General features: G+C 39.3%; 1 protein-coding gene across 4 annotated transcripts in view; it reads right to left on the bottom strand.

The window, feature by feature from the left end:
- The window catches only part of dntt (deoxynucleotidyltransferase, terminal), a 160,167-nt gene that overhangs the window by 102,848 nt on the left and 45,120 nt on the right, over positions 1-12,199 (bottom strand). For 3 of the 4 annotated variants that reach the window (XM_067385687.1, XM_067385686.1, XM_067385684.1), the window contains 2 exons: positions 11,173-11,289; positions 314-484 (listed from right to left, as the gene is read on the bottom strand). In XM_067385687.1, coding sequence (XP_067241788.1) covers positions 314-484; positions 11,173-11,289 — 288 coding nt within the window. The remainder of the gene's footprint in view (positions 1-313; positions 485-11,172; positions 11,290-12,199) is intronic. The other variant, XM_067385685.1, reaches the window with a different exon arrangement.

Raw genomic sequence — 12,199 nt, 5'->3', positions numbered from 1 at the left:
ACAATAAAATTGTAGGGTGAAACGTGACCCGGACACATTCTTGACAGGTTTGAGATTCTGACATTTTATCTCATTTAAAACCAACCAAACTTCTGTTTGCGAAATGTTTTGTTTTTCTTTCAGCACAATGTCTTGCTGCTTTCACCCTCAGGAAAATAAACAGCAGCAATGTGAAGGTTTATTAGACCCTCAGCAGGAGAAGAGCTGCTCTGATGACCTCAGACGTGGTCAGCTGACTGCTGATGTGGTTTCAGAGAGACCAACAGACAGACAGAGAGAGAGAGAGAGGGAATGGATAGGTCTCATACCGCACCTCCACGATGGCCTTGCTGTGTTCTCCCAGACAGGGCAGACGGTGTGTCTCCTCCAGGCATTGTAGGGCAGCAGGGAGACTCTTGAGCACTGATGCGGCCCTCCGAAACGCCAGGCATGGCCCTTGGTTCCCACTGAACTCCATGTTCTCCGCCAGGACCTCCAACGCATCCTACGGCACAGAGACGGTAAAAATTGACGGCAGCAGACAGGCGCAGATGAAGTGTGAAAAACACTGAAAATATGAATGAGGATAAAATGCAAAAAGGTCAAATAAAAGGCAGTACGAGTGGGGAAAACAGATGAGAAAAGAAAGAAAGTCCGGTGTAGGTTTACACTGGCTGCGCAGTGACCCGTGAAGGCAGGCGGACAGCAATCACAGAGCGCCTTGGCACTCTTTCCTCTGAATTCCTCCCATCATGCTGTGCTTCTGTGCCAGGGTGTTTTTCAGATGACCTCACAGAGACTCGTGGGTCTGTGATCAGTGGAGAGGAACCTGTCATTTTCCACTTGTTCACAAGCGTTTCCCTGAGGGCCGCTGGCACGCGCATATGTGAGCGCACATGTTCACACAACATATATTGAGAGAGATGAACAATGGTGTGTACTCATGAAATAACACTTTTAAAATGAAACCAACCTGTTTTACAGTTCCAGTCCAAATCTTGAAAACATCTACTTATTCTTTATTATAAAAATTGTACAGTGAGTGTCATGAAACCTTTGATCATCAAGAGAAAATGTGCTTAACTGTCAATGAAAAGTCACAATGCCAAAAATCTTACTAAGCTATATTTGTTTATACACACACATATATATATACATCTAAATATAAATATATAAAATAACAATATATGTCTGTGCATATAAATTATATATAGAGAGATAGAGAGAAAGCTCATAATTCCTTGCACAACAGAAAAGAAGATTGTAAAGCTTAATTTTTCCATTTGATAAAAATGGCAGTGAACGTGAAGCTGAAGCAGCCACACATCTGAAATGTTTGCAGCTAAAAAAAAAAAATGATGTAATAGTGAACTTTAAGATGATTAATTAATGCTCTGTGCTATTCAACTCAGAAAAACTGAATTTACAATACTCATTCTAGGAGACGTGAAACATGAAAACAGAAACACCACTTCAAGTCAGACTTCCACCTTCATTCATGCAGAAATCCATAACTTGATTTCATCGAGAAACCGGTGTATGAAGATGAAAGATGCACACAGTTAATGAGACCCATTGACTTTTGTGCAAATTGACTTCATTACATCATGATAAATCTGTCTTGCAGGTGTATAAAACACTGGAAATTAACCTCTGCTATGTGTGCATTCACTGCTTTTTTGACAATAAAAATAAATGCAAATGATTGCATTGCAATGAATTTCTTTAAATGTTATCTGAGTCTTGGAGAAATGGAGAAAACTTATGATACAAAGTCAAAGATATCAAGTAGGAAAATCACAAATTTGTCTGGGATTGGAACACACTGCAAAAAAAATAAAATTGTTTTCCTTTACAAATATACAGATAAGGATTAGGGCCAAGCAATAATAAAAAAAATAAAACCATCTTGAGATTAAAACTCGTTAAATTTCAAGAAAAAAGTCGAGATAAAATGTTGAGAATAAACTCGTTAAATTACGAGAAAAAACGTGTTAAATTTTGAGAAAAAACTCGAGATAAAATGTTGAGAATAAAGTCATTACGAGAAAAAAGTCGTTAAATTACAAGAACAAATTCGTTAAATTATGAGAAAAATGTCATTAAATTTCGAGAAAAAAGTCGAGATAAAATGTTGAGAATAAAGTCATTAAATTATGAAATTTGTTCTCATAATTTTACTAATTTGTTCTCGTAATTTAATGACTTTATTCTCAACATTTTATCTGGACTTTTTTCCTCAAAATTTAACAACTTTAATCTCGAGATGGTTTTATTTTTTTATTATTGATTGGCCCTAATCCTCTTCCGTACAAATACCTAAAAAAAAATTAATCAAAAAGATATATTTACTTGAGAAGCAAAATGACTTAAGATATTAATGCTGAAATGCTAAAAAGAAGACAAAATATTGGCCAGTGGGGTCAGAAAAATCAACTTCATTCAAAGGGAAAACAAGATTTTGCATACACCTCATCTGCAGATATTAACTTGTTTTAAGTGAAAGTTTTGATATATTTTTCAAAACACTTGTTATCATATGTTATTTTGCTTCTCAAGTAAATTCATCTTGATTTAAGAATGTTCAGATATTTGTGACATTAGTGTGTTGAAACTGGCTGTTATGGCAAGGGACGGGACAATTCCCAAACACGCTCGAAGCTCTTGACCAATCACAACACACTGCTCCAACCGACCAATCAGAGCACATTGTGCTTTTCAGAAGGAGGGGCTTCTCAGAAACAGAGCATTACTGACAGACTGGGAAGAGAGGAACTGCAACAATGTCAAATATGTGAAAAATAGTGAACATTCAAGCATGAAAACCTGTTCTAGTAGAGGCCAAAAGCACAATCAAGAGTTTTTAGGCATGTGTGCATGTATTTATCAAGCTACATTAGCTTGAAGGAAACTCTATCGCCCCCTTGAGTACTGAGGTTAGTCAGGAACAGCACCACACATTTAGTATGTACAACAGGCCGGTGTGAATCAATACATGAACCCGCTTTGTTTTCATGACATGAATGTGCCCAGACATATTTAAAAACCCTCTCAACCATGACATACACAACACCCTTGACACCAAAAACATACACAGTCTCCTGTACATATACACACGCGCGGCTCCTCTCGCGGTATTGGTTAATGAGAGCAGCGGGCTGGTAATGCCGGAGGTCACGGGGTCGAGTCCTGCTGTGCCGTAAGCTTGTGTCCTGGAGTGTGAGGACAGCGGGAGTGTGTGTGTGTTTGAGCTCCTGCTGTGCCAAAGGAAACTCTCTCTAGCTCACTTCTAACAGAGGCTTACCGGGAACTCCAGACGAGATCTGCTGCTTTGATGAACACACGTCTGCAGTGTCTGCTGCTATAATGGCATAATATTATATTAGTATTGAGCGTATGATGAATGAGTGGGAGTCACTGCAATAAGACTGTAAAATTATTTGTTTGGTTTAGACCAAAGTTTAGTCCAGCTGCAATGCTAAATTTTGATTTTTTACTCATTGATTTTTTTCCCCCCCAGTAGGCAATTACAATCAAACTCATACTCTGGGTTATCTGAAGGTTAGTCTGAGACTCTGACGGAGCATTTGATGTATATTACACACAACAATGGCAAAAACAGCAGATTATAGTTTCAATCTACAGGAATCATCTGATGCTATGCAACTTTTCCTATATATTAGGGCACCTCCTGATATTGCTGAATTAGATGCGTTCCTGGGTGAACATATTTTGTTGATCCTGGAACAACATTCTAGTCTGAAAATTTAATCTTAACCCTATTCCTACCCCTAAACCTAACCCTACCCATGAGTTATCCCAAAAATCAGAGGGAAATGATAGATGAATAACACTGATGTAGAAGCACCAATTCATGATTTTAAGCCTAAACTTGACAATCTGTAAACTTGTCCCTCAAATCTGATTGGTTGATTTGAATGTTGTTCCACGATCAACAAAAATGTTGACCCAGGAACATGTTGAACTCAGCAAAATCAGGTTATGCATATATTAGGGATGAAGCAGTAAACAAACATGATGGTTCGGTACGTACCTCAGTACTGAAGGCACAGTTCGGTATAGCAGGGGGGAGAAAAAATTGCTAATTTTTTCTTCTTTTTTTATTAAAGGTGCCCTAGAATGGAAAATTGAATTTACCTTGGCATAGTTGAATAACAAGAGTTCAGTACATGGAAATGACATACATTGAGTCTCAAACACCGTTGTTTCCTCCTTCTTATATAAATCTCATTTGTTTAAAAGACCTCCGAAGAACAGGCGAATCTCAACATAACACCGACTGTTACGTAACAGTCGGGATCATAAATATGTACACCCCCAATATTTGCATATGGGGGTGGAGCGCGAGATTTAAAGGGGCCGCAGCCTGAATCGGTGCATAGTTAATGATGCCCCAAAATAGGCAGTTAAAAAAATTTATTAAAAAAAAATCGATGGGGTATTTTGAGCTGAAACTTCACAGACACAGTCAGGGGACACCCTAGGTTTATATTACATCTTTTGAAAAGACATTCTACGGCACCTTTAAACAGTGGTTTATTGAACAAATTGTGCCTCTCTCTTTAAATAAAATAAATGATTAATATTTTCTTAAGGATAAAAAAAAATATCTCAGCGAATGCTGTAAACTATATATAGGGAGCCCTTACTTACACATTATTATAATATTAATGGTTACCATTAAACTATTAAATTCATTTGATATTTATTTTTAGATATAATAATCAAGACTCAAAATAAAAAAGCATGTAAATTGCACATAAGGCAGGTTTTGCATTAACTTTTAAATCTAATTATGAAATTATTTTTCAATTATTTGTATACTCCAATTCAACTCCAATTAAACATATTAAATAATTAAGACATTACTAACAGGTAAAGTAAATATAATGAGCTAATATATTGCATATTTAGTGAAATGCACCCCTCTAGAGTTAATTTCTCGAGTAAACTAACATGCTGTGGACACTAAATGACCTGCCTGAGGTAAATGTAATGCTACGTGAGATTTTATTCTCAAGCTGTTTTATTGATTTCTTTCTGCAGTTGAAACACTAGTTGAGAGATTACATGTAAACGTATCTATGCATAGATCGTCTGTTCTTCTTCTTCTGCGCTTTTTCCTGTTGTGGCAGTTAGCAAACAGTGTTGCATTACCATAAGAGCCCCCTTCCGGATTGGAGTGTGGATCGCCTGTGACTGACTGTATTCATTATCTGACTGTATGCACCGAACCGTGATGTCCGTACTGTGATGAATACATGTACTGTTACACCCTATTATACACATATGTGTGAAAAATGAAGTGACGTGTGGCCAAGTATGGTGTCCCATATGTCTATATCTATATCTATACCATTAGCATTTATTTAATCTTGCCTGCAAACAGCACATAAAAACAAAACTACCTGTGATTGGTTGCTTTAATTGGACAAATAGGCTGTTCTTGCACTGCGTCAGAATATGCCTACTTCCATACTATATAGTAGGCGAAAAATAGTATGTGAGCCAAGTAATGTGTCCAATAACACTCATAAAACAGTAGGCGAAAAACACAGATGACCTACTACTTCCAGCGAGATTCTGAAGCGTGCATCTGATGGACAGTTTCCTATCCCATAAGACCACGGTAAAGGATTTGTGAATGGCAGTGAAGAAGCACAACTGATGCCATAGGTCACATGACAAAGACAACACAGCAGATGTACATTTCATACTAAATAGAACATACTTTTCAATGGTTGCAAAGTAAGTTTCAAACCAAATCTACTACACAGTATGAGATTTTGGATGCAGTGTTGGCCAAACTGCAAACTACAAAACACCAGCTATATAAAATGATATGTCAGTAAACCTCTCCTGACTCCAGGAAAAATTTATTTCCAGTTTTGACAAGTGGACTCAACCGTTGACTTCACTACCAATCCTTTATGTCAGAATATATTCCTCCAATGCTGAATGACTCCACAATGAATTCTTATATCAGCGCAGAACATACAGATGCATTACTATACTGCCTGCACAACATGAACATTTTTCCTAGAGAAACTTTTATTATACAGCCACAAAACCGTAGAGCAGCTCTGAAACAAGCAGCAAATAATGGACAAAAAAAGGCTTTCCAGACACTTTCATCCATGCAGCAGCACACATAATGACCACCATATCTGCTTCTGTGAGACAAATACCGGATAAATCCTGAATAACACATACACAACACAACACTTTAATGATTGTCCATGTGTGTTGACTTTCATTACCAAACGTGCCTGTGATTCCCGTCTGCTGTATGATGAAGCACAGGGTGCTGGAGAGCTCGGCCCACAGGGTCGTTACAGAGATTGATTCATCCAGGCGGGAAACACCATCGCTAGGCTGCTGTCATTGCAACTGCGGCACCAGAGGCCAAGAGATGAAAGCAAACAACATGCGACGGCGGCCTGTGCTCCTGCTCATTAATGTGCATTTACACCCTCCACATTGAATCAGCCAGTATTCATTTACCAAGGTTTTTCCTCACACTTGCACAGAGTGTCAGTCAGTGCCGCTGCATGCCAATATATTGACTGATGTGAAAGCCTGGTAAAGATGGAGTGATGGCAACTGAAAGACTAGACCTTTCAAGAAAGCAATGATGAAAGAATGCAAGAGAGAGAGAAAGAGGGGAAAAGTCATGTGACACTGAAGACTGATATGATGCTGAAAATTCAGCTTTGCATCACAGGAATAAATTACATTTTAAAATATGTTCAAATAGAAAACACTTCTTTTAAATTGTAATAATATTTCACAATATTACTGTTTTTTCTGTATTTTTGATCAAATAAATGTAGCCTGGGAAAAGATGTGTGATTGACAGTTCACAGAATAAATCTTGCTGCTCATGTGTTTCTGACACCTGCTCTGTTCTGTCTGCACACCTGTTATGTCGAATCTCCTTCGATCGCTCCTTACCATCACTAAAACAGAACGGTGACTAAACTTCACAACAGCGGCATGAAAAGCAAAACTGTTAAATTTGAAGTATACACAAAATGTGGATTAAACTGATTGAAAACACGTTACTGATAAACCTAAAGAGTCATTTAATCACCTCTGAGATACTTATGCATTCATAAACACAATGCCCATCTCAGCAAATGCTCAATAAAGTAGAAAAATGTAATGCAACAGTTAAATAATTTAATATATAAAAGACTAAGGGCTCTAGTTTAACAGTCTAAGCTTATGTTCTGAAGCGCACAGAGTATGTGCACTTAGGGCGTGTCCCAATCCACTTTTGCTAGTTTAACGACAGAAAAAATGGTCGGCACGCCAGGTGCATGATCCAAAAGGGTTGTACCTAGTCTCTTAATGAGTCATGGGTGTGTTTTGGGTGTAATGTGAAATAAACCAATCAGAGTCTCATCTCCCTTCCCCTTTAAAAGCCAGGTGTGCTTGCATCATGGCAGATTCGCTATTTACATGGTGGAATATAGACACCCTCAACCTGACCAGTTAGTTGTAATACATGTGTATTGCCACGGTCAAATAATAAGCCAGTTTCATTCATCATTATAGCAAATAGGTCATTCTGATACATGCAATGAATATCCATTATGACATATTTATCTTTATGTACACAATAATAATCTTTTATGTTGTACTCCTTTTATTTTAATATTTGGCATGTTTGTGTGCTGCTGCGCATCCCTGTGTGTGTAACAAGCAGAGTGCACCCACCTATAGGCTCATATTACTAATGTGTGTCCTAAAAAAAAAAAAAAAAAAACACCATTGACTTTAGACTAGGTTTTTGTTTGTCAATGACGCAGTCGTTTTCAGTTGCCTCAAAATAGCAACACGCCAACAATGCACCTGAACACACCTTGTTTTCAGACCAGCAGGCCCATGGCCGAACAGATGGCTACGCATGCATTTGCTATTTAAACAACATGTCGCTGGACGTGAAAATGATAACTGTGTTGGGCTGAAACTAGCAAAAAACGCTTGCGTCGTGCCTGGCATCGCATTATGTCGGATGTGTAATAGGGCCCTAAAATTCACACATATGATATTTGTAGCCTAAACCAAATAGTTTATCTCTCACAAACTCCACTGAGCTCATCTCATCCCCTTGCTCAATCATTATTCTCAATAATGTTAGGTGTTTTTCTCTCCTGGCAATAGACAATCAAGTCTCTGTTTCCCATTAAAATATCCTATTTGCAAGTGAAATACAGAAGAGAATTTAATCTGCGCTCTCGTTTACAGTTCACCTCACCTCGGCAGTCTTGGGTGTTTTTCTCTGTCATCGTAATTGATTTATTAATATTGCCGATCACAAAATGTGCGTTTGCACAAATGTCAAATCTGAAACAAAGCGTAATCTTACACTGTTTTTCTCTTGATTAATGTTCAAAGAATCACAGCATAACAACACATCAGCTATAATAATCAGGAGCACAGTGAGTGATGCCTCACGCATCCAAAAGCTCTTAAACCTCCGGTGTTTGTCAGTCTAATTCTGGCTCTGAACACAGAAAGTTTAGCAGTTCTGGCAGAGTCTCAAGATTTGCCTCTGAGAAGCTCAAGGTGAATCTGTTGGGTTTATGTTGAAGTATCAAATAAATATTTAAAGCAGAACATGACTGAAGTTTTGCTTGACAACTGATAACAGGCCTCTAACCTTCCAAAAACAAATCGCAAGACAAAACAACATCTGTCTAGTGATTACGCCTAAATTTCCACTAGGGCTGCATGATTAATCAAGGTGTTCTTCACTAATCCAGCTCCACCTCTATACACCCCTGGGTTAGGGCAGGGGTGTCAAACATACGGCCCACAAAAGGTGTCCAATCCGGCCCGGGGTTTGATTTAAACAATAATAAAATTTAGAGATGCACTAGTCCACCGGCCATAAATCTGAACTGTTTTTAGTTTTATTTTGGCCAATCTCTATTCTGGACTTGCAAACAAACTGTTTTTCAATCATTTCCCAAAATGTCATTTGTGTGGAAAATTATGAAGTTTGTAAACAGGATGTTAACACAGACCAGAGACTTAACACGCTGAATATGTTTTTTGTTGTTGATGATGTTTATTTGACTGCACACTCCGCAACCCATTCAGAATGGTCCTATGAATACCCACTTTTGGACCCACCAGTTGAGAAACACTGGTCTGATAACCATCCAAAACACCCTAGAAACAATATAGCAATTCTCTATTAAACACCCAGAACACTCTAGCAACTGCTTAACAACATCCTGGCAACCAACCAAAACATACTTTAAACCACTTAGCAACATCCTGGCAACCATCCAACACACCCTAGAAACCATTTAGCAATTCCTGGTAACTACCCAAAACACTCTAGTAACCACTTTGCAACATACTAGCAACATTATATAACACCCTAGAAACCACCTAGCAAATCCCTTGTAACCACCCATAACACCCTAGCAATGACTTAGCAACACCCTGGTGATCACCCAGAACACCCTAGTAACTGCTTAGCAGCATCCTGGAAACCATCCAAAACGCTCTAGAAACCGCTTAGCAATGCCCGGTAACCACTTAGAACACCCAAGCAACCACTTAGCAACATCCTGGCAACCATCCAACACACCGTAGAAACTAGAGTTGTCAAAAGTATCGACTTCGGTACCTAGTCGGTACTGAAATTTAAAAATTGTGACGCTTTGAGCGCTGTTGAGTGGATTCGTAAACACCTCTGATTGGCCATTGTTTTCACGCCTCATCGGATATGTGTGAGATTGGCTTCAATGATCAACGCTGTAAAAACTTTGTAAATAGTCATCAATAAATCTCTTCACTAAGTACTTACACAGATACACATGGGAGCGTTTGAAAGCAGGCGTCTATCGCGGATCGGTCCACTGTTAGACACCTGCTTTTAATCACTCGCGCTCCCACTTTCAAAACGCTTTCAAATTCAAACACTTCCGTGTGCTTTCAAATGCTCCCATACGTTGATCGTTGTAGCCAATCACAGGCATATTTGATGAGCGCATCAACACAATGGCCAATCAGAGGTGTTTACGAATCACATTTTTAAAATTACAGTACCGATAGGTACCGAAGTCGGTACTTTTGACAACTCTAGTAGAAACCATCTAGCAATTCCTGGTAACCACCCAAAACACCCTAGTAACCACTTTGCAACATACTAGCAACATTATATAACACCCTAGAAACCACCTAGCAAATTCCTGGTAACCACCCATAACACCCTAGTAAATGCTTAGCAACACCCTGGTGATCACCCAGAACACCCAAGCAACTGTTTATCGACATCCTGGCAACCATCCAAGACACCCTGGAAACCACCCAGCAATTCCCTGGTAACCACCCAGAACACCCTAGTAAATGCTTAGCAACATCCTGGCAACCATCCAAAACACCCTAGAAACCACCTAGCAACACCCTGGCAACCACTTTAAACACCCTAGAAACCACTTAGCAATGCCCTGGTAACAATCAACCGCTTAGCAACATCCTGGCAAACACCAAAAAAAAAATAGAAACAAACTAGTAATTCCCTTGCAACCACCCAGAACAGTGCATGAAACCATCTGCTGTACCAATGCCCTGGTGACCACCCAGAACACCCTAGTAACTGCTTGACAACATCCTGGCAACCACCCAAAACACACTGGAAACCACTAAACAACAACCTGGTAACCACTTACAACACCAAAGCAACTGTTTAGCAACATCCTGGCATCCATCCAAAACACTGAAGAAACCACCCAGAAAACCCTAGAAACTAATTTGCACAGTGAAAGTCTCTTTTTGTCTGAGAGGACAATTTCTAAAAGCAAATCATCCCTTATAATGGTCACTACAGCCCAGTTCTGACATAAAAAGGTTTTTTGATGTTTGTCGTGAGCAACAATCATAAAAGACAACAAATCCGGCATAGTGTACAGCTGAAGCAGCTAATGTGTGTGTTCATTAGGACAGTTCAGATTGAATCCATCCATCTGTGTACGCTGACCCCCTTCTGTTCTGTCCATACTGTGCTGCAAGTGGGCCAGAGATTAAAATAACTCAAGAACACTGTGATGTCAGTTGTACAATAATATTCTCAGTGGCCTGTTTAAATCACTAGGGTTAAGATGTTGAAGTCTGGTTAGCAACGCACATGTTCAGTATGTTCTTACTTACTGTAAATATCTTATTGTGGTTATCCAATGTCGTCCTTCTCTGGCAGGCATATGGAGACACAGCAGACTCTGGTTTGGCTGACGGATGCGCAAAAGACCTCTGATCTGCAGCGGGATTCTGCTCATAAACAGAGAGAGACACTCAATAAATCAATCGACATTAGACCAATATAAACATCTTACAATCTGAGCAAACCAGTTCATAAAGCCTCTCAATGTAAAATACACAAAATCACTCTGCCATACTTTTATTTGTAGAGTCAACTAAAACAAGTAATTGTTTATGATATTCTGAAAAAAATCCCAGACTGACAAAAGGATGGACCCTAGCAACCACCCAGAACACCCTAGCAATTGCATAGTAACACCCTAGCAACCACCTAGAATACTTTAGCAACTTACAATGAAGGAGGGCAACTAATAGCAACACTGCAGCAACCATCCAGAACACCCCCCCAAAAAATGACATAGTAATGCACAAGCAAGCACTCATAACACCCAAGCAATTGCATGGCAACACCCTAGCAACCACATAAAAGTATCACATCCTACATAAAAATACACGTCTCACTTAAAATCCAGCAACTGTGTTGCAATGCCCTAGTAACCACCAGAACACCCTAGCAACTGCATAGCAACCCCCTAGCAACAACCCAGAATACCCCAGCAATTGTATAGCAATGCCAAAACACCCTATGCACTAGTAACCACCTCAAACATCATAGTGACTGCATAACAGCATCTTGGCAACCACATAGCAACACTGCAGCAACCACCCAGAACACCCTAAAAATGCCCAAAAACATCCCCGCTAACACCCTAAAATGCCCTAGCAACCACCCAGAACACCATAGCAATTGAATAGTAACATCCAAGCAACCACCCAAAATACCCTAGCAACTACATAGCATCCTAGCAACCACCTAGAATGCCCCAGAAACTGTGTAGCAATGCCCTATTAACCACCAAGAACACCCTAGCAACTGCATAGCAATCACCAATAATACCCCAGCAACTGCGTAGCAATG

The sequence above is a fragment of the Chanodichthys erythropterus genome, chromosome 5 (genome assembly GCF_024489055.1).
Source record: "Chanodichthys erythropterus isolate Z2021 chromosome 5, ASM2448905v1, whole genome shotgun sequence".
Lineage (NCBI taxonomy): Eukaryota > Metazoa > Chordata > Actinopteri > Cypriniformes > Xenocyprididae > Chanodichthys > Chanodichthys erythropterus.
This window is presented reverse-complemented; position numbering and strand designations above follow the sequence as displayed.